Source organism: Hypanus sabinus, chromosome 4, assembly GCF_030144855.1.
Source record: "Hypanus sabinus isolate sHypSab1 chromosome 4, sHypSab1.hap1, whole genome shotgun sequence".
NCBI lineage: Eukaryota > Metazoa > Chordata > Chondrichthyes > Myliobatiformes > Dasyatidae > Hypanus > Hypanus sabinus.
The window spans coordinates 3,104,423-3,130,916 of record NC_082709.1 but is presented as its reverse complement, the minus strand read 5'-3'; the positions used below and the strand labels follow the sequence as shown (position 1 = coordinate 3,130,916).

Genomic DNA, 26,494 nt, shown 5'->3' with positions numbered 1-26,494 from the left:
CTCACTTGACTGTACTCCAACATTCCACCTGCCTTCTTGATAACCTGCTGCACATGTAAACTAAATCTATGATGATTCATGCACAAGTCCCTCTGCACAACAGTATGCCAACATTTTTGACAATTTAAGTAATCTGATCATCTATTTTGTCTTCCAAATTGGATGACCTGGCATTTACCAATATTGTACTCCATCTACCTGACCCTTGGCCATTCAGTTAACCCATCAATATCACTTTGTAAACTCTCTGCATAATTTGCTTTTCCACTCTGTTTATAGTCATCAGCAAACTTAGTTATGGCACACCAAAACTCCACTTCCAAATCACTGCAAGAGCCTTTCCAGCTCTTCACCTATAGATAAGGATGTTTTAAACACCTTTGTCAATTTCAATTTCACAGGAGGTCCAGGTGGGCCTTGGGGATTTATTTTAAGGCAGTAAGCATCTCTTCCACAATCTGGATATGGTCCATGACCTCAATACTGTTTTTCTCCCCCCTCACTTCGAAAGACTGCGTCCATCTACCAATTAAATACAGATGCAAAAATTCCACTTAAGATCTCTCCCACCTCAGCTGCATGCATAGACAACCACGTCGATCTTCAAGTGCACCAGTTTTGTCCCTTGCTATCATTTTATTCTTAATACAACTGCATATGCTCTTAGGATTCTCGTTCACCTTGTCTGCCAGAGTAACCACATTGTGGCATGGTCTAACATCATGCTTATTTTTAGCCGTCCTGATTTTCCTCTTACATTTCTTATACTCAAGCACCTCGTTAGTACCTCATTGCCTACACCTGCAAAGTACTTCCTTTTCCTTAACCAGAGCCTCAGTATTTCTCAAAAGGCTCTCTGAACCCATTAGTCTTGTCTTTTATTCTAACAGGAACATACAAATTCTGTACTTAATATTTCACTTTTGAAGACCTTCCACTTACCAAGCCAGAAATCAACTTATCCCAGTCCACCCCTGTCTGACATCATCAAAATTGTTGTGTTTGATATTGAAGGGAATTGAGGAGATCTGGGTCAGTGCAGGAATGTGGCATTGGGGGTAAAACACTGGCCACAAACTCATTGAATGAACAAGCTGCAGGGAAACATGACCTTGTTCTACTTATTCACTGTAGAGCAGAGAACAGCAATGATATTGCAGAGCTGTATAAAGTCAAGAGGGGCATTGGCAGGGCAAATTAATATCTCTTTCCAGCATCCCTTCCACACTCAAGGGCAACAAAAACTAAAGGACACAGGCTTAAAGCAAAGTGGAAAACTTTAAAAGAGACCTGTGAAGCATTTTTATATAAGCACACAGCAGGTGGTGTGTATACATGGGGTTGAGCTGCCAGAGGACATGGTTGAGGAAGGGACAATCAAAGCTCTTAAAAGACATGTGGACAGGTACATAGAGAAGAAAGGAAAATACAAGTTCAGAGTCAAGGGTAAACATACCCTGGGTAAAAAACATGAAAATTAGCTTTTTGCAACACAGTATATTACAAATATGAATTATATACAAAAGGTACAAGATGATGAGAGGCATTGGTCATGTGGATAGTCAGAGGCTTTTTCTCAGGGCTGAAATGGTTGCCAGAAGAGGACACAGGTTTTAAGGTGCTGGAGAGCAGATACAGAGGAAATACCAGGGATTAGTTGTTTTTTTTAAAATGCAGAGAGTGGTAAGTGCGTGGAATGGGCTGCCGGCAACGGTGGTGGAGGTGGATACGATAGGGTCTTTTAAGAGACTTTTGGATAGATACTTGGAGCTTAGAAAAATAAAGGGCGATGGGTAAGCCTAGTAATTTCTAAGGTAGGGACATGTTCGGCACAACTTTGCCTGTATTACGCCGTAGGTTTTCTATGTTTCTGTGTTAAAATAAACATAACATTGGTGTAAACTGAGGGAACTATAGTCCAAAGTAGAGTTACAATTGGTGCAAGTTGGTCCAAAAATCGGATGGCAGGGCAAGAAGCTGTAGTGATCCTGGAGGTGTGCATCATCAGTGCAAATCTGTTTTTGGAGTACACACATTACCAGATCCTACCTGGAGATTCATTTTCATGTAGACATTTACAAAATAATGAAATACAACAGAAATGACAAAATATACATAAACAAAGACAAACAAATAACCAATGTGCAAAAGGAGACAAATTGTGCAAATTAAAAATAACTAACACTGACTACACAAGTTGTAGAGACTTTGAAAATGAGTCTGTAGATTGTGGAACCAGTTCAGAGTTGTGGTGAGTGAAATTATCCACACTGGTTCAGGAGCAATGATGGTTGTAGGATAATAATCATTGCTAAACTTGGTGGTGTGAGCTCTTGGAGCTTCCGTCATAAGGAAATGGTGAGAAGAGAGCATGGGCTAGATGATGGTGCTCTTTGATAGATTCCACTTTTAGGACCTTGCTTAGGGAGGGAAAATAAGTGGCATCTTGTGTATCAACTAAAGGACTGGCCCTGTCCTTATCCATGAGCTGGGGCGGGGTGGGGGGGGAACATCTTTGACTCATTAGGTGGTGCAGTTGTGGATTGTGTAACAAAGAGTACTATAGAGACTTGGACACTAAGTATTTTCTATGTGGAAATTGATGGATTTTAGGATATTAAAGAAAATTACGGGGATATGAGTTAGTAAAGCAAAGCAGCCCTGAGGTAAAAGACAAGCTATTATTTCATAGCATGGAGCAGGGGCTATGTACTGGTGTCTTAAATATTGCAATGTCAATGTAGGAACAATGAAATTGGTGCTGGACTACCTGCAGATTTTATTTTCCCCTCTCTCCAAACAACCTTTCCATGCCTCTTAATGCATTACATCTGGAGCTAATAATTTTATCACCTCTTTCCTCAGACTTGAATAATACCAGAGATCTGTTTTCAAAAGAGACAGTTATAGAGACGGTGAATGCCTAGTAATCATTTTCCAAAATTCAATAAACTAAATTTTTCCTGTGACTTGGAGAATAGCTTTCATAACCTAACTCTTTTGGAAAGGAGGGACACCACTATTTCAGTAAAAGAAAGTGAGACAGGAAAGGGGACCATAGAGCAATTAACTTTTATTTTTTGAGTCTTAGAGCAATAGAGTATGGAAACAGGTGACCATCTGACCCGAATGGTCCTTGCTGACCAAAACTGCCATCTCTGCCAGTCCAATCAACACGTACAAACAAGCTGGAGGAACTTGTATATGCCAGTCTAATTTGCCTATTTGGCCCATAGCAACCTGAATTTCAAAACAAAATAACATAGAGGTAGACTTGGCCATTTCCATCAAGGGTATAGCACAACACACTATTGAGAATATCTCTAAGCGGCAAAGTCTCAGGAGGACAACATCTATCAAAAGTCCCCCACCATCTGGACCACACCCTCTTTCCTATCATCACACAGGAGGTACAGAGGTCTAGGCTCCACACCACCATGCTCAGAAACAGTTACTACCCTATGACCCCACACTACCCCAATACCATCCCCAAGACAGATGCTGCTCAACCCCAAGTTCTCCTGCAATTTTTTTTTTGCTTTTCATTTTGAAATTGTATTCTTCCACAAAGGGAAGAACAACACAATATATCCTTGTATTGGCCCTGGTTAAGAAGGCTCAAGAATATCGGGGGGGGGGGGGTGGAAATAACCAGTTAGTTTCCTATAATAATAAATAAAAAGACCAAACTAATCTGCAGATTCTTTATACACTATGAAAAATTAATCTTCAGATATGGAGACTAGTCCTGTACAAAATATTTCAAATTCAGTCTCACCTGGGCCCTATAAAATTTCAGTAAGGCATCTTTACTTTCAAACATAAATCCTCTTGTAGTAAAGGCCAACATACATTTGCCTTCCTAATAGCTTGCTCAATCTTCATGTCAACTTAAGTGATTCATGCACAAGGACAACTAAAGACCTCTTAAACACCTATATCTCAGTGCCACTTTCCAATATGAACCCATATCCCCTCAATAAACAAATTATTTTCCACATGGAAGATACTCAGTGACCAAGTCACCACTGCCCTTGGATACAGAAATTAAAATGAATTAGCATTATAATAAAAGCTCTACTTGTCTGGTAAAATAGTGATAGGGGACTCAATAGTCAGAAGAACAGGCAGGTGATTTTGTGGACATGAAAAGGACACCCAGATGTTAAGTAGCTTCCCAGGTTCAGGGAGGTCTCAGATCTTGTCCACAGCATTTTGGAGGGGGAGGGAGAGCAGCCAGATGTCTTGGTACGTACTGGCACCAATGACATGGGAAGGAAAAGCAATGAGGTCCTGAAAAGAGAATCTAAAGAGCCAGGCAGACAGCTGTGAAGCAGGACCTCCAGGGTAGTAATTTCTAGATTGCTGTCTATGCCACACGCCAGTGAGGGTAGAAACAGGATGATCTGGCAGATTAATACAGACAGACATACTTTATTGATCGAGGGAAATTGGGCAAGATTTCCTTTTCATTTCTGTATCCAAGAGCAGTGGTGACTTGGTCACTGAGCATCTTCCATGTGGAAAATAACTTCTTGTATATTGAGGGGATATGGGTTCATATTGGAAAGTGGCACTGAGATATAGGTGTTTAAGAGGTCTTTAGTTGTCCTTGTGCATGAATCACTAAGTTGACATGGCTAAGAAGCTGGTGCAGGGGGCAGTGCTTCAGGTTCTTTGATCATTGGGATCTCTTCTGGGAGAAGCATTAACTGTAGAAAAGGGATGGGTTGCATCTGAACCTGAGGGGGACCAATATTCTCAGGGAATGTTTGTCAGAGCTGCTGGAGAGAGTTTAAACTAATTTGGCAGGGGAATAGGAACTGGAGTGAAGGGACTCAGGATAGGACAGATAGTAACAAAGTAAAAATAGTGTATAGTCAGATTGTCAGGAAGAGCAGGCAGTTGACAGGACATAATTGCAACCAGCAAGGTGATTATCAGTGCATTAGGGACACAGAATCAAAAAGGGTAGCAAATGCAGCACTCGAAGTGTTATGTCCAAAAATCTGAGATGGGATTTGGGAGTCCTTGCGCAGAACACCCTAAAGGTTAATTGGTAGCTAAAGTTGGTGGTGAGGAAGGCAATTGCTATAGTAGCATTTATTTCCATAGGGCTTGACTACAAAAGCAGGGATGTGATACTAAGACCTTATAAGGCACTGGTGAGGCCTCACCTTGAGCACTGTGAAGAGTTTTGGACTCCTCTTCTCAGAAAAAAAACTGTTCACAAGGATGATTCCAGGATTGAAAGGGCTATCACACAAGGAATGTTTGATTGCTCTGAGTCCGTACTCACTGGAATTTAGAAGGATGATGGAGGATCTCATTGAGACCTTTCAAATGTTGAAAGGCCTAGGCAGAGTAGATGTGGAAAGGATGTTTCCCATGGTGGTGGTGGGGGGGGGGGGGGGGGGGGGAAGGGGTCTTCGGCAAGAGCACACAGCCTCAGGCTAGAGGAGCATCTATTTAAAACAGACAATGGGGCATTTTGTTAGCCAGAAGCCAGTGAATTTCCAGAATTTGTTACCACAGGTAGCTGTAGTAGCCAGGTTGTTGGATGTATTCAAGATAGAGATTGATAGGTTCTTGATTGACACAGCATCAAAGGTTACGGAGCGAAGGCTGGAGAATGGGGTAGAAGGGGGAGCAAAGTATCAACCATGATTGAATGGCAGAGCAGACTCAATGGGCCAAATGGCCTAATTCAGCTCTCATGTCTTATGGTCTTGTCTGGATTTCTACTTTTACCCACCCCGCACTTACCCATGCCCACCAGTTACTCGTCCAGTCACATTTCAGAAAAATCTTGGCATCATCTCCAAGTTTTGCTTCAGTTTTAATGTAAACAAACTTAATGAAATAAATTTTGCTCATCTTTTCCCCTATGCATTTGTAGAAATTATTTTTAAAATAGCTTGTTATGCTTTTAGTATGCCTCTCTTGCGTTCCAATTTCCATTATCAATAGTTGTAAGTTCAATATCCATGTTTACCCTTTCATCACCTATCTTGCTTGTCACAAACCTGTCTTTGCCTTAAAGTCAAATGTTCTACTTCCATCTCTCTTTGAGGAAGACAAGTTTTTTTGCCTCATTTTCATTTCAATTGGTAGGTTATTGTTAATTATAACCATTGTTTATTTTTGAAACCACAACTAGTCTCTTCCACAGGTATTTATCTACTAAACCTGCCCTGATCTGCTTTCTTAAATAAGCAGATGATTGTGGTCTTGAGAATGTTCAGTGTAACTGAAGCATAGCTGCATGCCTTTTGCATTTAATTCCTCCAACAAGAAAAATATTATTTTGCCATCCTGAATTACCCACCTGTACCTGTATATAGCCTTTTAGACTCATAATCAAGTGAAGCCATATTTTTCTACAATCTTTCAGCTGTTCAATTATGGGCCATTTTATTTTATGTTTCATTTTAAATTCCACATTTTCCTACTTTCTGTCGATTTCCTCACTCCAGAGTTCTGTTCCAGCCTTGAGAACTGTAGAAAAATAACAACTAGATTTGTGTTATTACTGGAAAACATTTAAATATATGAAAACATTGAAAAATAATCCTGCATTCATTGAAAGTGAAATATCCTGGGGGAAAAAAATGGCAAGATCAAAAATAAACTAACTTATTAATGGGTTTTGCACTGAAAATAAAGGCAAAGAAGAAAAAAAGTTAAAGTTGTAGTGAAAAAAAAATCAACTTTAAGATAAAGCCAAACCACTGTTCTTTTTAGAGAAAAAGTTCACTAATTTAAGAGGGATAGCTGTCCAAACGTTTGCTTTTCAAGGAGGCAGATTTAGAAGTAGAGGCAGCTAAACCCAAGGAAGGAAATCCAGGCACAGTATTTCCAAGGTCAAAGGCACAATGTGGACACAAATGATGAGAAGAGACACACGACGCAGGATTGAATCTTTTGATCAGTGGAAGCTGTTTACTGCTGGCAAAGTCCCAGATTAAAGGATGAATCAAACTCAAAACTGAGAACCTTAAGTGACATTTACTGTGCGTTGCCTGGCTGTTTTCATACTGTTTATACGTGCTTCAAGATGGTTTATCGTCATTCTTCAGTACATAAAGGAGAATGAAATGATAGTTATTCCGGATCTAATGCAGCACTTAACAGTAAGCATATAAAAATATAAAAGCAACCTTATATAAACAAGCAATTGTAGTCTACAAAGTAATTGTGAAGTATGGCTGTATAGACACATAAGATTAGCTTATATACATAGTGTAGATTGTTTGTATGGACATTAAGTGACACAGCGAAGGAATATCTGAACATTTATATGATTCTGGCAGGAAATGATAACGAGATAAAGTGACTTGGCAACAGGAACTCTTCCAGGTAGCAGCAGGGCAAATGAAAATGCAGCAGGGCAGCGACTGTGTGAGTGGAGGTGTAAAGTGGGGTGTAGTGAAGGGTGTTGAGGGGACAATGTGGGTGTTGTGCTGGTGGCGTGGGTTAATGTGTGGAGCTAATGATCATCCTGACAGGTTGGGGGAAGTAACTGGCATTGGTGCAAAGTAGCCGCTTCCCTGATGGGAGTGGGACAAACAGTCCGTGAGCAGGGTGGTGGGATCCTCCATAATATTGCTGGCCTTTTTCTACCCCCCCCCCCCCACCCTTGTGTATATACATCTTTGATGGCAATTAAGCTCGCGCTATTGGGCATTTAAACTACTCATTTTGGAGCTGTACAGTGCGGTTTCCGTACCAGGCAGCGATGCAGCATGTTCCCTACTGCACATCTATAGGAGGTCACGAGTATAGATGTGCAGAATCCAGCTCTCCTCGTCCTCCTCAGAAAGCAGAGGTGCACACGGATATTCTTATTTCTGATAATAAGGTCTTTGACCTTAGACTTTAGTTGTTTATCTTTCTGCAGATATTGCCTGGCCCATTGAAAATTGACGATGCTTCCAAGCCTTATGTTCTTCTCAAAATAATTTCAATATCTTTACCAATCCTAAGTATGCCTGAAAAAGTATTTTCTTTAGGCACTAAAAGCTATTATATACTTTAAAGTATTTAGAAAAGCTGAAAGACTGCTCACATCCAAGCAGTTTCTTCTCACCCACATTCTTCAGAAGCATACATGGACAGCTATCCTTTTCTGTCTCTTTCCCTGATGTAGCCTTTATCATTTTTATTGTTAAAGAAAGGTGACAAGACTATACTCTGGACATCTTATTCTTTCCTCACAAATATCAAAAATTTTCTTCCACGTACATCCAAGGTTTGATTTTCACTATTCACAGTAAGGTCTAAGCCTTTTCTTTTCACATTTCAGTTACTGTGATCTCAGTTGTCCAAACACCTCCATTTCCTCCACCTCATGTTTCCTTTAAAATCCTAATGATAGTAACTTTAATGCCATCTCACTTACCTTCTCTACTCATTACAACTTTGGATACACTTTCAAACACATCAAAACTTTAAGTAATATTTCAAACCTGAAAACCAGAACTTCATGGTTAAATTCAATTAGCTTTTAATGGATTTACCAAGAAGGCTTGTATGAAAGTCCATTAAAAACTCATTATAAACTTTATGAGGTGTTATTAGATATATTATTTCAAATTAGTAGAACCCACCATGTGTTGAAGCTTTACACATTTTACCATTTAAGGCAGCAGTGAGATGCATATATTATTTGGTGAAGTGTATCTAGAAGACCCTAAAACTGCCAATAAATTCATTTTTTTTGAAGTGTAGAGTTTAAACTGAGCTTGCACTATTATTTTAATCAACAGACTTGCACTGTTTATTAAACACTCATCAACTGTTCAGATTCAAAAACTAAATTAGCCAGAAAAGTTATTTGCTGTATTTGGAGATTTTTCACTCCTTCAAAAGAATATTCCACTAGTCACATAAACTCCAATCTCAAAAGCACATAAGATTTTTGAAGCAAAGCTCGAGAAATGGCAATTGTAAAAGGCAACACATTGGATTTCAATCACTTTAAAATAAACATTGGGAAAATTCCAATTGCTTACCCAACTGGAATTGTTCTGCACTTCATTCACTTTCAAGGTTGTCTGAACCTCCTTGAGGAGATTCCAACCCTCAGTGCCAGCTCTCATCAATTTGCCTGACGAGCTGCTTAGAATGTTGCAGATCAACCCCCTTGTCTATTTAATTATCAAGCCTCTCACAGGGGATTGACTTAATTCCAATATTCCATTACCAACTTGACCTTAAAGGGAGCTTGCTTGCCAGTAACCAGCAATTGACAATTAGAAAAATAATATTGATTTTATTTTTAGCACAGATTTTCTTTCATCTTCACTGAGTAATTAATTCAAACAAATACAATCTTATATTTGAATATATATCCTCACTAGGAAAAGTAGAGAATTTTTTATTTGATAATCACCATTGGAGGCACCTTGAAATGCTTTATTACATTACATGTGTTACATAAATGCATGGTTCTAATATTTAACTGTTAAATTCCTCTTAAATAAAATTCAATCTAATTGCTCTCTTTTGACTGTAACACCAAAACAAATCATACCACAGCACTGGCTACTGAACCCACCAATTGTCTCTCAGTGATCAATCAAAGGAAGCTTTAAACTCTGAACTACTGCTTAGACTGGCTTGTGCTAGATTGAAAATAAATACCTTCAAGGAGTGGTACCTCAAAAAGGCGGCATCCATCATTAAGGGCCCAATTCTCATTGCTACCATCAGGAAGGAGGTACAGAAGCCTGTAGGCACACACTCAATTAAACAGGAACTGCTTCTTTCACTCTTTGATCCAATCTCTGAATGGACATTGAACCCATGAACACTACCTTGTTACTTTTTAAATTTCCTATTTTTTACACTACTTACTTAATCTAACTTTTTAATATATAAATATTTAAAGCAATTCACAGTTTCTTTTCTCTCTGTTATTTGGTATTACACTATACTGCTGCTGTAAAGTTAACAAATGTTATGTCTTATGCTAGTGATGTTAAACCTGATTCTGACTATCTGCCGTAGATGTTATCCAAAGAACTTTATCCACAAACTTTTTTTCTTGATAGGCTGCTGCTTAAAATTAACTGACTGAGGACAGAAGTAACATGGAAATTTTGGGGCAGAATAGACAGGCTTGATAGGCAAGGGGTGGCACAGTGGTGTTGTCATTAGCTCTGCAAGAACTTGGGTTCATTCCTGATCTTCAATACTTTCTATATAGAGCTTGCACATTTGCCTTCTGAGTGCATGGGTGTCCTCAGATGCACTGGTTTCCTGCAATATCCCCAAGATATTGATTAGGTTAGTTAGCCACAGCTAACTAATTATCCCTTACCATTGGTGAGAGATAAAAGAATAAAAGGAAAGTAAATGGATGTGCAGGTTATAGGGAATGCGACTAATGTGATTGTTATGTGGAGAGCTGGTATGGACCTGTGAATAGCTCTTGTACAGTAATAACAAAGGGTGAATGGTTGCCGAGAGTTACTATGGGCTGATCAGCCATGATGTTAAGAGTGTGGAGCAGTCTCAAAGGGCCAAGTAATCTAGTTCTTCAATACGTGTGTGAAATACAGCATGTGAAACACTCATCAAATGTCCTGGGTATATTAGATAGCTTTGTTCACTCAAATGCAGATTGCTACTCTGATCCCTTCAATGACAGAGTCACACATCTTATTACAATGCTATGATGAGGCTTAACAATCTCCCACAATGTTTCTACTGGTGTCATATAGAGCCCAGCCTTTTTCTAACACTTCACCTCTGCCACTGAGTCACTTATTCCAGGATGTTGTATATGAATGGACTTTATTCCATGGTATGCCTCGAAGATCCATACCAAACAGGATTAGAATTTAGACAAACACAGAATATAAATAAACTGAACCACTCTTGGGACCTTGTTATTCAGAAAGATGAGAAGAACCACAGACACATTGGCCCCTCTGCTACAGTGCCAAACAAACGTATCCAAGCTAAAGTTGTCGTTAACCATAACCTCAAATCAATTACTTTGACAAATACCCCTTTTGTCTTCCAGCTAATAATTTCAAAACCACTAATAGTGCTAGCCCATGATACCACGTGTCAGGCTATAATGGGTACTTCACTTGGTTTATCCATAGTAAATTATGTCTCCTCCAAATATGGAACAAAGGGGGATCATAAAGTTATTTGACATTTGACAATATTTATGATATTGCAGTGAACTGGATATTTCTTTCTGTTGCTGCAGCTTGCAGATAGTCTGACGTTTCATCTATCAGTGAACTTGGTGTTGTACGTTATCCATAAATTTTCTTGGGTGTGACAGTGGTGCATAGCTCCCTGGAAAATTTGTGTATGGGTTGGCAACTTCTCAAAGACTAAATATGGCAACTGTATTTCAAAACCTGCAATGAATCTTTTAGATTCTTGGAGAATATGAGTATTAGCATTTCACATAGCCATTCTCTTGCAGAGATTTATTGTCCTTAGAGACCGTGCAGCTCATAAAGACATTCAAATTGAGATCTAATCATCATTTGTGAAGTCAGAGTTATTGAACTATGTGTCAAACATTGGAAATTTGTATGTTTGTTACTCTGATGTGGACAGACTGGCAATGCTGTAGGGAGATCTATTGTCCAGGGATAATACTCCGACACTTGAAACATAAAAATTCTATCATGGTTTTGCATTGCCAACTTCAGATATTGTAGGCTCAACTAGCAAAACAGGTAGCTTCTGCATTCAATTTTCAATCAATTAGTTGTCAATTTGATTATGATTCTTACTTAAAACTAATCAGAAGAACAAAAATTATGATTAGAATTTTCCCTTCTGCCGTAATCAGTGAAACAATTGCGAGTCATATCAAAATTTGCATATATTTTTAAAAGGTTTATTTTACTTATTTATAATTAATGTTATTTGCATATTGTTATTCCCATTTACCAAGACTTAAAAGGTAATTAAAAATACATACAGTACTGTACAAAAGACTTAGGCACATTTGTATAGCTAGGGTGCCAAAGACTTTTGCACAATACTGCATATTATGTCTTTTCAGTTACCAAATAACATTCAATACTACTCAGCTAATACAAAGCTAAGTACCCTTATTTCTATTTTCAACCAACTTCCTACCTTAACTAATATACCATACTGCGCATTATTCATCTTCAAAGGCATCACCCATTATACTGGAGATGCCATAGTCAACAATGACAAATTCCAAACCCAGTAACTTCCACTGCCAAGTCCCGAAAGTGAGGTCAGAATGTGGTATATTTATCTCATCTTTGCAAAACTCAAATAAATTCAAATTAGCATAGTGTCAGCAGTGGCAGAGCCTGTGACAGAGTTGAGGCAGCAAGAATGAAAGTGGTTTATGCTAAACGGGAAGTTGAATGCAAATGGAGAAAGGACGTATAGACATGGAGACAGCTTTTATAGACATGGAGAAAGCACTTATAGACATGGAGAAAGCTCGTATAGACATGGACAAAGCACATATAGACATGGAGAAAGCTCGTATAGACACCCAGAAAACATGCATAGACAGAGTAAGCATGTACAGAGCACATATGGACATGAAGAGAGCACTCTGTAGAATCTATACTGTGGGCTTAAGGAAGAGTGTGAAGCTGAGGCTGCCTCAGCACAGGCAGAGTGTATGAAGCTGCAGCTGCCTATAACCAGAATAAGTCATGCTTTGCCATCACAACAGCCAATGCATCTTGTTAAATTGTAGGTTCAAACAATTTTCGGCTATAAAAAAGATAGTGCTCCAGCTCAACAAGGAGAATCTCTCCACACTACATAGCCAACATACATTTCTCATAGTCCAGGTATTAACAGTCAAGGTTTGCAGTAGCAAGGATCCACAACATCCCGTTCTGCAGTGCCACCACAGTGAAGACCTCAGTGCAGAGCTGTTACTGACGTTAATCCCATCTGCATTTGTGGACAGTGTGTCGTATTCCCTAAAGAGAAACATGAGCAATGACAACACCGGTCTTCTTCCCTTCAGGATCTTAAAGGTTTAAATATTCCAAGAACCTACACAGCAACTCCAGCATCTGCAGCTCAAAGGAACGATGCCTGTGTTTTTTGTGATGTGCCAACTAAACCTAATGCTGCTGTTGTATATCTGAAGGTCACAGTCAATGCTGGATATGGTGAAGTTCGATTCTCACTGAGCAAGGCAGAGCTTGTTCTCACACCAGATCCCATCATATCAAGGCATGAACTCAGTGCTGCTGTTCTAACAGATGAGATGGCAGAGATGATAATAGAAGAGATTCGCACAGAACTGGATGATATCAAGTTCATTACCAACAGCAAGGCTGTGCTGGGTTAAATATTGGTTATATATGAACAAGGAGATTCTATCTTTATGTACATGTCAAGCGATCAGCTCTAAAGAACCAAGGGAACTATGTTTCTACAGATGGCAACCTGACTGATTTGCTACAAGATGGCTCCAAGCTGATTAGCTCATCCTCTTCTCATCGTTATCTGGCCCAGCATTTCTTGGTGATTCCCACCAGGAATTATATCAAGGCTGGTATTTTCCAAGTATGAACTTGAACTGTTGTCAAAACTAGTCTCTTAAACTGTTCTTCTTTTACCAAAGTCTTAATAGCAAACAAATGCTTTGAGAGGCTGGTCAAGGATTACATCTGCAGCTTGCTACCACCCAAACTGGACCCCCTACAATTCGCTTACTGACATAACTGATCGACAAATGACACAATAGCCACAGCGCTACACAGCGTCCTTACACATTGGAGAGGAAGGATGCTTATGTGAGAATGCTGTTCTTAGACTACAGTTCAGCATTCAACACATAATTCCATCCAGGCTCGACAAAAAGCTCGGAGACCTCAGCCTTGACCCTGCCTTGTGCAGCTGGATCCTGGACTTCCTGTCAGATCGCCAGCAGGTGGTAAGAGTGGGCTCCCTCACCTCTACCCCTCTGACTCTCAACACAGGACCCTCAGGGCTGCTTACTGAGCCCTTTCCTTTATTCCCTGTATACCCATGACACACACACTTGATACTCACAGCTCCAATATGCTAATTAAACTTGCCAACTACACTACATTGATTGGCCTTATCTCAAACAATAACAAGGTGTCCTACAGGGAAGATGTCATCTCTCTGACACAGTGGTGTCAAGAAAACAACCTCTCCCTCAAAGTCACAAAAACAAAGGAGCTGGTTGTGGATTACAGGAGGAATGGAGATAGGCTAACCTCCATTGACATCTATGGATCTGAGCAATTTCCTCAGCATCCACATCACTGAGGACCTCATGTGGTCTGTACACACCAACTGTCTGGTGAAAAAGGCACAACAGTGCCTCTTTCACCTCAGTCAGTTGAGGAAGTTTGATATGGGGCCCCAAAGCCCAAGACCTTTCTACAGGGGCACAATTGAGAACATCCTGACTGGCTGCATCACTGCCTAGTATGGGAACTGTATCCCTCTTAATAGCAGGACTCTGCAGAGAGTGGTGTGGACAGCCCAGCGCATCTGTAGTTGTGAATTTCCCGTGATTCAGGACATTGACAAGGACAGGTGTGTAAAAAGGGTCGTTAGGATCATTGGGGACCCAAGTCATCCCAACTACAATCTATTCCCACTGCTACCATCTGGGAGACGGTACTGCAGCATAATAGTCAGGCCCAACAAGCTCCGGGATAGCTTCTTCCACCAGGCTATCAGATTGATGAACTTACACTGATTTGAGTGTACTCTGTATTACATTGACTGTTCTATTCATCATAAATTACTATGTTTGCACATTGCACATTTAGATGGTGATGTAACGTAAAGATTTTTACTCCTCATGTATGTGAAGGGTATAAGAAATAAAGTCGATTCAATTCAAGTGATCGTTTGAGTTCTAGTTTCAGTAGTTAAATTTGACAGATGGAGAGTATTCTGCCCTCTAGAGGTGCAGTTTATTTTGTATGAACATCACTTCCTGTACATAAGCTGTTTTTATATCATTTCCTACGCGGATAATTTGGATTCGATTTGAAGTGCACGGTGGATAGAGAGCCATTTCCATTCTCTTTTTATTTGCCCTTGAAGCAACACCTTTTCACAAGATCTCATTAAAAATCCCGAAGAAAACTTCCATCTCGGGTGATTTTTGAGAAAGTGTTTAACTCGCTGGGTAGCTGAGTACATACACACTGTGAGGATAGTAAACTAATCGTCTGCATCCCAGGGAACTTAAGGAGGTGGCTCTAGAAATCGTGGAAACATTGGTAATCATTTTCCAATGTTCTGTAGATTCAGAATCATTTCCTGAGGATTGGAGGGTGGCTAATGTTGTCCCACTTTTTAAGAAAGGAGGGAGAGAGAAAACAGGGAATTATAGACCAGTTAGCCTGACATCATTGGTGGGGAAGATGCTGGAGTCAATTATAAAAGATGAAATAATGGCACATTTGGATAGCAGTAACAGGATCAGTCTGAATCTGGAATGGATTTATGAAGGAGAAATCATGCTTGACTAATCTTCTGGAATTTCTTGAGGCTGTAGCTATGAAAATGGACAAGGGAGAGCCAGTGGATGTAGTGTACCTGGACTTTCAGAAAGCCACTGATAAGGTCCCACATAGGAGAATAGTGGGCAAAATTAGAGCACACGCTATTGGAGGTAGGGTAGAAAATTGGTTGGCAGACAGGAAGCAAAGAGAAAGGATTAATGGGTCCTTTTCAGAATGGCAGGCTGTGACTAGTGGGTATCGCAAGGCTTGGTGCTGGAACGGTAGCTATTTACAATATACATTAATGACTTAGAGGAATGGATTAAAAGTAACATTAGCAAATTTGCAGATGACACAATGCTGGGTGGCAGTGTGAAATATGAGGAGGATGTTAGGAGAATGCAGGGTGACTTGGACTGGTTGGGTGAGTGGGCAGATGCATGGCTGATGCAGTTTAATGCGAATAAACATGAGGTTATCCACTTTGGTAGCAAGAACAGGAAGACAGATTACTATCTGAATGGTCTCAAGTTAGGAAAAGGGGAAGTACCACGAGATCTATGTGTCCTTGTTCATCAGTCACTGAAAGTAAGCACACAGGTACAACAGGCAGTGAAGAAAGCTAATAGCATGTTGGCCTTCATAACAAGGGGAGTTGAGTATAGGAGCTAAGAGGTCCTTCTGCACCTGTACAGGGCCCTGGTGAGACCCCACCTGGAGTATTGTGTTCAGTTTTGGGCTCCACATTTGAGGAAGGACATTCTTGCTATTGAGGGAGTGCAGCGTAGGTTCACGAGGTTAATTCCCGGAATGGCGGGACTGCCATATGTTGAAAGATTGGAGCGACTGGGCTTCTATACACTGGAATTTAGAAGGATGAGAGGGGATCTGATTGAAACATATAAGATTATTGAGGAAATGGACATGCTAGAGGCAGGAAACATGTTCCCGATGTTGGGGGAGTCCAGAACCAGAGGCCACAGTTTAAGAATAAGGGGTAGGCCATTTAGAACAGAGTTCAGGAAAAACTTTTTGACCCAGAGAGTTGTGGATCTATGGAATTCTCTGCCTCAGAAGGCAGTGGAGGCCAATTCTCTGGATGCTTTCAAGAAAGTTAGATAGAGCTCTTAAAGAGAGTGGAGTCAAGGGATATGGGGAGAAGGCAGGAACAGCCATGTGGATTGTGGATGATCAGCCATGATCACAGTGAATGGCAGTGCTGGCTCAAAGGGCTGAATGGCTGATCTTAAACTGTGGCCTCTTGTCTATTGTCTAATGTCAGCTGTTTCTTATAAAATCCTTGGATGCAGGTCACCAGGACCTGGCTTGGGACATTTGTAATATCCTCCATTGGTAATTCATGGAATCAACCACAATTCCATAATCGGCATTAAATCAGACATCATACATACATTATTATTTGTGCTATCAACTTATTCAAAGATTCAAAGTATATTTATTATCAAAGTACGGATGCAATATACAACCATAAGATTCATCTTCCCCACAGACAGCCACAAAACTAACTCTATGGAATCCTTTCAGTGAAAATCATCAAATCCCCAATGCACAAAAAAAGAACAAACCATGTAAATGGCAAAAAAAACACAGAATATAAAATACCAAACCTCAAAGTTATCAAAATCTGTAATTGCTTCATGCATTCAGAAAACGGGCTTTGACATGTTATATCTTTTACTTACTCCAGCTTTACTTTTTGAGGCAAATTTTCATTCATTTTGTGCCCCTTCCTATCATCTTTGATTTAAATTTTCCTCTTGTGATCTTGCATAAATACTCTTGTCTCTTTTCGATTTATTCCATTTCCCATCACATCCGGTTATTTGCTCACAGTGGTTTTATGTTCACTGCTGAGAAATATTGCAGGATGCTCAGTACAAAGTGAGTAAATCTGAGCAGAAATAAAGTTTCCATTGGAGAAGAAGCAGGCTCCAGTGAAATATCCAGTCCTGAGCTCCAGATGAATTACCCATTGCTGAGAGTTCCTCAGGATTGTGCTTATCTGCAAACTTCATTTGATAAATGTATCGCAGCATAAGTCAAATTTTTTGAGCTCGAGGAACTTCTGAAAAATATTGAACATAATGAGTTATTTTCCAAAATAATTGACTACAGTTCCACAGTCAAACTATAGAAGAATGTTTTAGTTACTTCCAGTAACTTTAAATCAGTAATATAGACAGTACAGAAAAAGAAACAGTTAACATTTTCTGCTTTATTAACCAGAGGATCACACTCCACTTCAACAACATTAGAAAAGGAAAAGTTGGAGCAGGAAGAATCCATTCTGTCATTCAGGTCTGCTTCCTGCATTTATTTACTGGTGAAAAGGTGCAATGGTTCTGGTTATTATCAGAGAATGTACACAGTAGACAGCCTGAAATACTTGCCTTCAGAGATATCCAAAACAACAAACTGAAAAATGCTAGAACCACAAAGCCCCCTCTTGCCCCTAGCCTGCACAAGTGACAGAAACCAATAATGTATCAACCTCCCCTTTCCCCCACCCTTTTCAGTAAAAAGTGTCAGCGTCCACCACCCATCATCCACCCCCTCCCCCACCACCCACCACCCATCACCCACCAACCACCCCCCACCCCCACCACCCACCATCCATCACCTGTCACCCATCACCCACCATCCACCACCCACCACCCATCACCCACCATCCACCCCCCACCCCCACCACCCACCACCCATCACCCGCCAACCACCAACCACCCCCCTCCCCCACCACCCACCACCCATCACCCACTAACCACCACCCGCCATCCATCACCCATCACCCCCACTACCCACCATCCACCACCCACTACCCCACCATCCACACTGACCACCCACCACACACCACCCATCACCCATCACCCATTAACCACCACCCATTACCCACCACCCACCAGCCACCATGTATCACCCACTACCCACCACCCACCACCCACTACCCCACCATCTACATTGACCACCCACCATCCACCACCCACCATCCAACCCCCAACCCCACCACCCACCGCCCATCACCCACTACCCACTATCCACCATCCACACCGACCACCCACCATTCACACCCACCACCCACCAAACACCACCCACCACCCAACACCCATCACTCACCAACCACCACCCACCATCCACCACCTACTACCCACCATCACCACCCACACCGACCACCCACCAACCACCATCCACCACCCACCATCTACACTGACCACCCACCATCCACACCCACCACCCACCACCCACCAACCACCACCCACCACCCACCAACCACCACCTACTACCCATCATCACCACCCACAATCCACCACCCACACAGACCACCCACCAAACACCACCCACCACCCAACACCCATCACCCACCAACCACCACCCACCATCCACCACCCACTACCCACCACCATCCACCATCCACACCGACCACCCACCATCCACCACCCACCATCCACACCCACCACCCACCAACCACCACCCACCATCCACCACCTACTACCCATCATCACCACCCACAATCCACCACCCACGCCGACCACCCACCATCCACCACCCACCACCCACACCGACCACCCACCATCCACACTGACCACCCACCATCCATACCCACCACCCACACCAACCACCCACCATCCATACCCACCACCCACCAGCCACCACCCACCACACAGCAGCAAAGTACCCAAAGAGCGAACATGATCTGCAGTCAACAAAACTATTGTTTACCCGACAGACATAAAGTGATATCACCCATTTTCACAGCGAAAGAGGAGACTGACAGTCACAGTTCTGATATTCCAGTCTGCTGCATCACTTTTCCATACATCCGCCACAGTGAAATCCTGACATTCCATCTCCCATGGCGCCCCAGTCATGCAGACAGCCACATTCTGGAGGCACCACCTTCCAAGCTGCACTTGGAGAATGTCAGAAAACGCTGGCCAGTGAGCTGCAGGAATAAGAACTCATCTGATGTTTTTTAAAAAATATAGTTTGAGTGCCACCTGCAGATCAGGACCTTGATAGAATTCCCACCACCTTGAAAAGGGAAAAAAGTGACATTAAAGAGAGGAATTTAAACTGTTTCCACAGATAAGCTCGAAGAAGCAGCCACTTGGCGCCATCTTAACTTCACCCACACCCATTTATTTTGTGTTACAGGATGAAATGGGTTCTTCCGGTCCTTCAAGCTGGCCCCCAACAAACACATTAACCCTAACCTAAACACTGGACAATTTACAATGACCAACTAACCTACCCAGGATACCTTTGGACTGTGGAAGGAAACATGAAGACCCACGCATTCCACAGGGAGAATGTGTACATAAGAACATAAGAACATAAGAGATAGGAGCTGGAGTAGGCCAATCGGCCCCTCAAGCCTGCTCTGCCATTCAACAAGATCATGGCTGATCCAATCTTAACTCTAGTTTTCACTGAATCCCACAAGGCAACAGTGCCAACCAACAGGGCACCATGCCGCCTATTTTATTTTATTATTCATCCTGCCCAAACCCATGTGATCACCCGGGGAAAAAGAAAACGATTTGCCAATTGAGGAGAAAAAATCTGGAAAATTCCTCTCCGACCCATCCAAGCTATCGAAAACTGGTCCAGGAGATCACATGGCTGATCTAAACCTAGCCTCATGTCCACTTACCTGCTCGCTCACCGTATCCCCTAATGCCATTTTTATCCAGGAAAATGTCTATCTCCATTTTGAATTTATTGAGTGTAGTAGCTTCCACAGCTCTCTGGGGCAGTAAATTCCACAGCCCCACTACCCTCTGAGTGAAGAAATTTCTCCTCATCTCAGTCCTGGAATGGCATCCCCTTATTTTAAGACTATGCCCCCAGTCCTAGTTTCACCCATCATTAGGAACATTCTCCCCGCATCCACCCGATCAAGCCCCTTCACAATCTTATATGTTTCAATAAGATCACCTCTCATTCTTCGGAACTCCAATGAGTAGAGTCCCAATCTACTCAACCTCTCATCATACATCAACCCACCCATCCCCGGAATTAACCAAGTGAACCTTCTCTGCACTGCCTCGAGAGCCAGTATGTCCTTTCTTAAATATGAACACCAGAACTGCACGCAGTACTCCAGGTGTGGTCTCACCAATACCCGGTACAACTGCAGTAAGACCTCCCTGTTCTTATACTCCATCCCCCTAGCAATAAAAGCCAGCATTCCATTGGCCTTCTTGACCACCTGCTGCACTTGCATACTAACTTTTTGTGTTTTCTGCACCAGGACCCCCAGATCCCTTTGCACAGAAGCACTTTCCAGTTTCTCTCCATTTAGATAATAACTTGCTCTATTATTTTTCCTGCCAAAGTGCAAGACCTCACACTTGTCAGTATTATATTTCATCTGCCAAATGTCTGCCCAATCACTCAGCCTATCTATGTCCCCCTCCAGGGTTTCAATGTCCTCCACACTCATTACACTCCCTCCCATCTTTGTGTCATCAGCAAACTTCGATATGTTGCACTTAGTCCAAATCATTAATATAGATTGTAAAGAGTTGGGGTTCCAACACCGACCCCTGCGGAACACCACTAGTCACCAACTGCCAGTCTGAGAATAAACCATTTATCCCAAATCTCTGTTTTCTGTTAGAAAGCCAATCCTCCACCCATGCCAGAATATTATCCCCAATCCCATGATTTTTTACTTTAAGTAATAATCTTTGGTGTGGCACCTTGTCAAATACCTTTTGGAAGTCCAAATACACCACATCCACTGGTTCCCCTTTATCTACCCTATATGTTATGACCTCAAAGAACTCCAACAAATTTGTCAAACATGACTTCCCTTTTGTAAAGCCATGCTGACTTTATCCTATTAAGCTATGTTTATCCAAATGCCCTGTTACTGTTTCCTTAATTATCGATTCCAACATTTTGCCAACCACAGAGACTCCTTACAGAGGAATCTGGGATTGAACTTCAGACTCCAGAACACCCTGTGATGTAACAGCATTGCCCTAACTGCCACGCTACTGTGGTGCTATTTTAATGAGTTTATGGTGAGTCTTCACCCTCAAACCCACTCTTCCCCCACTCTGTCCATATTCTTGGATCTCTTTAATATCCAAAAGGCAATTTCTCTGCTTTCTGACCCTGTCCCAAGGGAAATGGATCCAAGGGTGTTATTCACCCTACTCCTTATAAACATAAACAAACCACTTATCCCTCATGGGTGCGTTGTTCCAGTCCTGACTAGGATACCAAGGATTTTTACTTTTATGACCTGCTAGCAATTTGCGAAGTCAGACAACTTGGATCATATCCACGTGGACTGCATCAATGGCATTAAATGTTATTTGTCTTCCTCATTACCTTACCAATGATATCTGCTGAGTCACTGCCTTCTCTGACTGTTCCTGATTAACCTATGACTTGCGAAGTTAAGGTTGATACCATCACTTAGAATGGATTCCATTGACTTGTCTACCACTGAAAATAAACTAAATGGAACATGAAATTTGGTTTCCCCATCCTCCCTTTGTAAACTAACCAAGAATTTCACAGTCCAATCATCTGGCAACATTCTTACAGCCCACAAAGAATGAAAAAAAATGTAGACAAAACATTTAAAGTTTTCTAGTCAGTCTCTACAGTTTTGTAGTCAGAGTCTCAACAGGTCTGGAGTCAGAGTCTCTACAGTTCTATAGTCAGAAACTCTAAAATTTTGTAGTCAGATTCCTTACAGTTTTGTAGACAGAGGCTCTACAGTTTTGTAGTCAGAATGACTAAAGGTTTATTGTTAGAACCTCTACAGATTTGTAGTTAGAAACTGTACATGTTTGCAGTCACCATCTCAACAGTTTTCTTCTCAGAGTCTCCACATCATTGTGGTCAGAGTCTCTACAGTTTTATAGACAGAGTCTCCACATCATTGTGGTCAGAGTCTCTACAGGTTTGTAGTCGGAATGTCTACAGTTTTATAGACAGAGTCTCTACATCATTGTGGTCAGAGTCTCTACAGGTTTGTAGTCAGAATGTCTACAGTTTTATAGACAGAGTCTCTACATCATTGTGGTCAGAGTCTCTACAGGTTTGTAGTCAGAATGTCTACAGTTTTGTAGACAATGTCTCTACTGTTTTGTAGTCAGAGTCTTTATAACTTAGTAGTCAGTGTCTCAGAAGTTTTGTAGTCATAGTCTCTACAGTTTTGTAGTCAGAATGACTAGAGGTTTATAGTCAGAACCTCTACAGAAATAATACAATAGACAATAGACAGTAGGTGCAGAAGTACACCATTCGGCCCCTCGAGTCTGCACCGCCATTCTGAGATCATGGCTGATCATTCACTATCAATACCCAGTCCCTGCCTTGTACCCATATCCCTTGATTCCCCTATCCATCAGATATCTATCCAGCTCCTTTTTGAAATACATATTAAAAAAGTGAGGTAGTGTTCACGGGTTGAATGTCCATTTATGAATCAGATGGCAGAAGGGAAGAAACTGTTTCTGAATCACTATGTGTGTGTCTTCAGGCTTCTGTACCTCTTACCTGATGGTAACAGTGAGAAAAGGGCATGCCCTGGGTGATGGGGGTCTTTAATAATGGACACTGCCTTTCTGAGCCACCACTTCTTGTAGATGAGTAGCAAGATGGAGCTGACTAAATTTAGAACCCTCTGCAGCTTCTTTTGGTCCTGTACAGTAGCGCCCCCATAGCAGACAGTGATGCAGCCTGTCACAATGCTCCCCACAGTACATTGATAGAGGTTTATGAGTGTTTTTGCTGACATCCCAAATCTCTTCAAACCTTCTCTTCTTGATAACTGCATCGATATGTTGGGACAAGGTTAGGTCCTCAGAACCTCTGCAATTGTGTTGTCAGATTCTCTGCAGTTTTGTAGTCTGAAAACTGCATATTTGTAGTCAGAACAGCTATAGATCTGTTTTCAGAACCTCTACAGCTTTGTAGTCAGAATTTCTACAGTTGTGTCATCGGAACTCTCCAGATTTGCAGTCAGGGCCTCTACCGTTTTATATTTAGAACCTTAACAGTGTTGTTTTCACAACCTTTCCAGTTCTGTAGTCAGAGTCTCTACATTTCTGAGTAAGAATGTCTACAGTTTGTATTCAAAAATCTTCAGTTTTGTATCCAGATTCCCTATATTTTTGTAGTCAAAGTGTCTGCTGATTTTTAATCAGATTCTCTACAGCTCTCTAGTCAGAACTTCTACAGTTTTGTAGTCAGAATCTCTGCAGTTTCTTCATTAGCTCCTGTTTAACATGAGGACATTATTTCACACTTCCTTCTGAATGACACTATGGTCCTTCTTTTTTGAAGACAGTTTGCAATTTAATCATTCAGAGGTTTGTCAACCCTATCTTTGAATTTTCAAGCACATTATCAGTTTCTAGTAATTGATACTATCTTCAATATATACTTGAAATTTTTCACTGTATCCGGGCACTTGTTACAAAGTAAACAGACACCCATCTTTCGCTAACTTTACATTGAATGCCCATCCTGTCTTTACATAAACCAGTGCTGCCTCTCTATCCTGATTCCAACAGGCAACATTGAACCAGCAGATGGTCCGTTTTCTTTATTTAGAGATACAGTGTGGACCAGGCCTTTCCGCCCTGATGAGTTACACCGCCCAGAACCCCGTCTATTAATGTCAGCCTATTAAGAGGGCCAATTAACCTACTAACCAGTATGTCTTTTGAGTGTGGGAGGAAACTGGAGCACATGAATGGAACCCACGTGGTCTCTGGTAATACGTTCAAGCTCCTTACAGATGGCGCCAGAATTGAACTCTGAACTCTGACGTCCCAAGTTGTAATAGAATTGTGTTATCACGCTACCTGGCATCCCATGTAACTTTCCCGTGTGAATGCGTTCTGAATTCATTATAGTGATTTAAAATTATTACTCATGTAAGGATTGTAGGCTCTTTCTTTCTTTTTCAAACTTTTTATTAATTTAAAAAAAAACATAATATTATATTACATATGTTATGAATACAATAGATTTAAAATTGAATTGATAAGATAACAATATCTTATTAACTATCAGCAAAAAAGGATCATACAATATCAATCTAATCTATATGGATTATACATGAAAAGAGTAAAAATAATCATCAAAAGAAAAAGAAAAAAATGTAAAATATAAGAAAAAATGTATATTTAAAGAAATAATAAAAAAAAAACTAAACCTAAACTAACATGGGCAATAATAATAGTTTATAAGTATATGATAGTGTCAAAAAACTCCGGAACTCCATACCAGAACAAGAATAATAAGAGTAAAGGTCTAGAAGAAGTCAAATTAATTCATGTGAAAGTGTCGAATGAACGGTCCCCAAGTTTCTTCAAATTTAATTGATGAATCAAAAATAGTACTTCTAATTTTTTCTAAACTTAAGCAAGAAATATTTTGAGAAAACCATTGAAATGTGGTAGGAGGATTTACTTCTTTCCAATTTTGTAATATAGATCTCCTGGCCATTAATGTTACAAAGGCAATCATTCGTCTAATTGGAGGAGAGAATCGACTATCATCTTCATTTGGAATACCAAAAATTGCAGTGATAAAATGAGGTTGTAAATCAATACTCCAAATTGAGGAAATGGTAGCAAATATGTCCTTCCAATAATTATGTAAAGTAGGACATGACCAAAACATGTGGGTCAATGAAGCCACATCTAAATGACATCTGTCACATTGAGGATTAATATGAGAATAAAACAGAGCAAGCTTATCTTTAGACATATGAGCTCTATGTACAACCTTAAATTGTATTAAAGCATGTTTAGCACATATAGAAGACGAATTAACCATTTGTAAAATTTTTTCCCATTTTTCCGTTGAAATATTGTATTGAAGTTCTTTTTCCCATTCCTGTTTAATTCTACCTGATATCTCTGGTTCTATCTTCATAATCATATTATAAATAAGAGCCACTAATCTCTTCTGACAGGGATTTAAAGTAAAAATCATATCTGAAAAATCTATCAAAGTTGAATTAGGGAAGGATGGTAAAACTTTATATAAAAAGTTTCTAATTTGTAAATATCTAAAAAAATTAGATTTAGGTAATTTAAATTTGTTAGAAAGTTGATCAAAAGACATCAAACTACCTTCAGAAAAAAGATCGCGAAAACATATTATACCTTTCCTTTTCCATATACTAAAAGCTTGATCTGTTAAAGAGGGTTTAAAGAAAAAATTAAGTAAGATAGGGCTATCAAGAACAAAGTTTTTTAGAGTAAAAAATTTATGAAATTGAAACCAAATTTGTAATGTATGTTTGACAATAGGGTTAGATATCTGTTTATTAAGCTTAGCTAAGTCAACAGGGAGAGAAGAGCCAAGAACAGAAAATAAAGAATATCCTTGTGTAGCATTACATTCTAAATTTACCCACTGTGGGCACAATGGTAAATCTAAATCTAATTTCCAGTATAATAAATTCCGAATATTATTCGCCCAATAGTGAAATCTAAAATTGGGTAAAGCTAAACCACCATCTTTTTTAGATTTCTGTAACTGTCTTTTACTTAATCTGGGGTTTTTATTTTGCCACACAAATGAGGAAATTTTTGAATCAATGCTATCAAAAAAAGACTTAGGAATAAAAATTGGTAAGGCTTGAAATAAATATAAAAATTTCGGTAAAATCATCATTTTAACAGCATTGATCCGACCAACCAATGATAAGGATAAAGGAGACCATCTAGTAGTAAGTTGTTGAATTTGATGAAGCATAGGTAAAAAATTCAATCTGAATAAATCTTTATATTTCTTGGTAATTTTTATACCTAAATAAATAAAATTATCGGTAACAATTTTAAATGGTATCCTGTCATTCAGTAAAGTTTGTACATTTAAAGGGAAGAGTTCACTCTTATCCAAATTTAATTTGTAACCAGAAAAACTACCAAATTGAGCCAACAAGGATAGAATAACGGGAATAGAATTATCAGGATCAGAAATATATAACAACAAGTCATCAGCATAGA

At 40.3% G+C, this 26,494-nt stretch overlaps 1 protein-coding gene across 5 annotated transcripts in view; it reads left to right on the top strand.

Annotated features, from left to right (window-relative positions):
* Nucleotides 1–26,494, top strand: part of LOC132392445 (G-protein coupled receptor 39-like) — a 115,528-nt gene that overhangs the window by 21,643 nt on the left and 67,391 nt on the right. The window contains exon 3 of one of the 5 annotated variants that reach the window (XM_059966301.1): nucleotides 19,653–22,014. The exons of the other annotated variants lie outside the window; for them this stretch is intronic. Within the exon in view, the coding sequence (XP_059822284.1) occupies nucleotides 19,653–19,657 (5 nt within the window). The 3' untranslated portion in view covers nucleotides 19,658–22,014. Of the gene's footprint in view, nucleotides 1–19,652; nucleotides 22,015–26,494 lie in introns of those variants that run through there. 5 annotated transcript variants of the gene reach the window in all.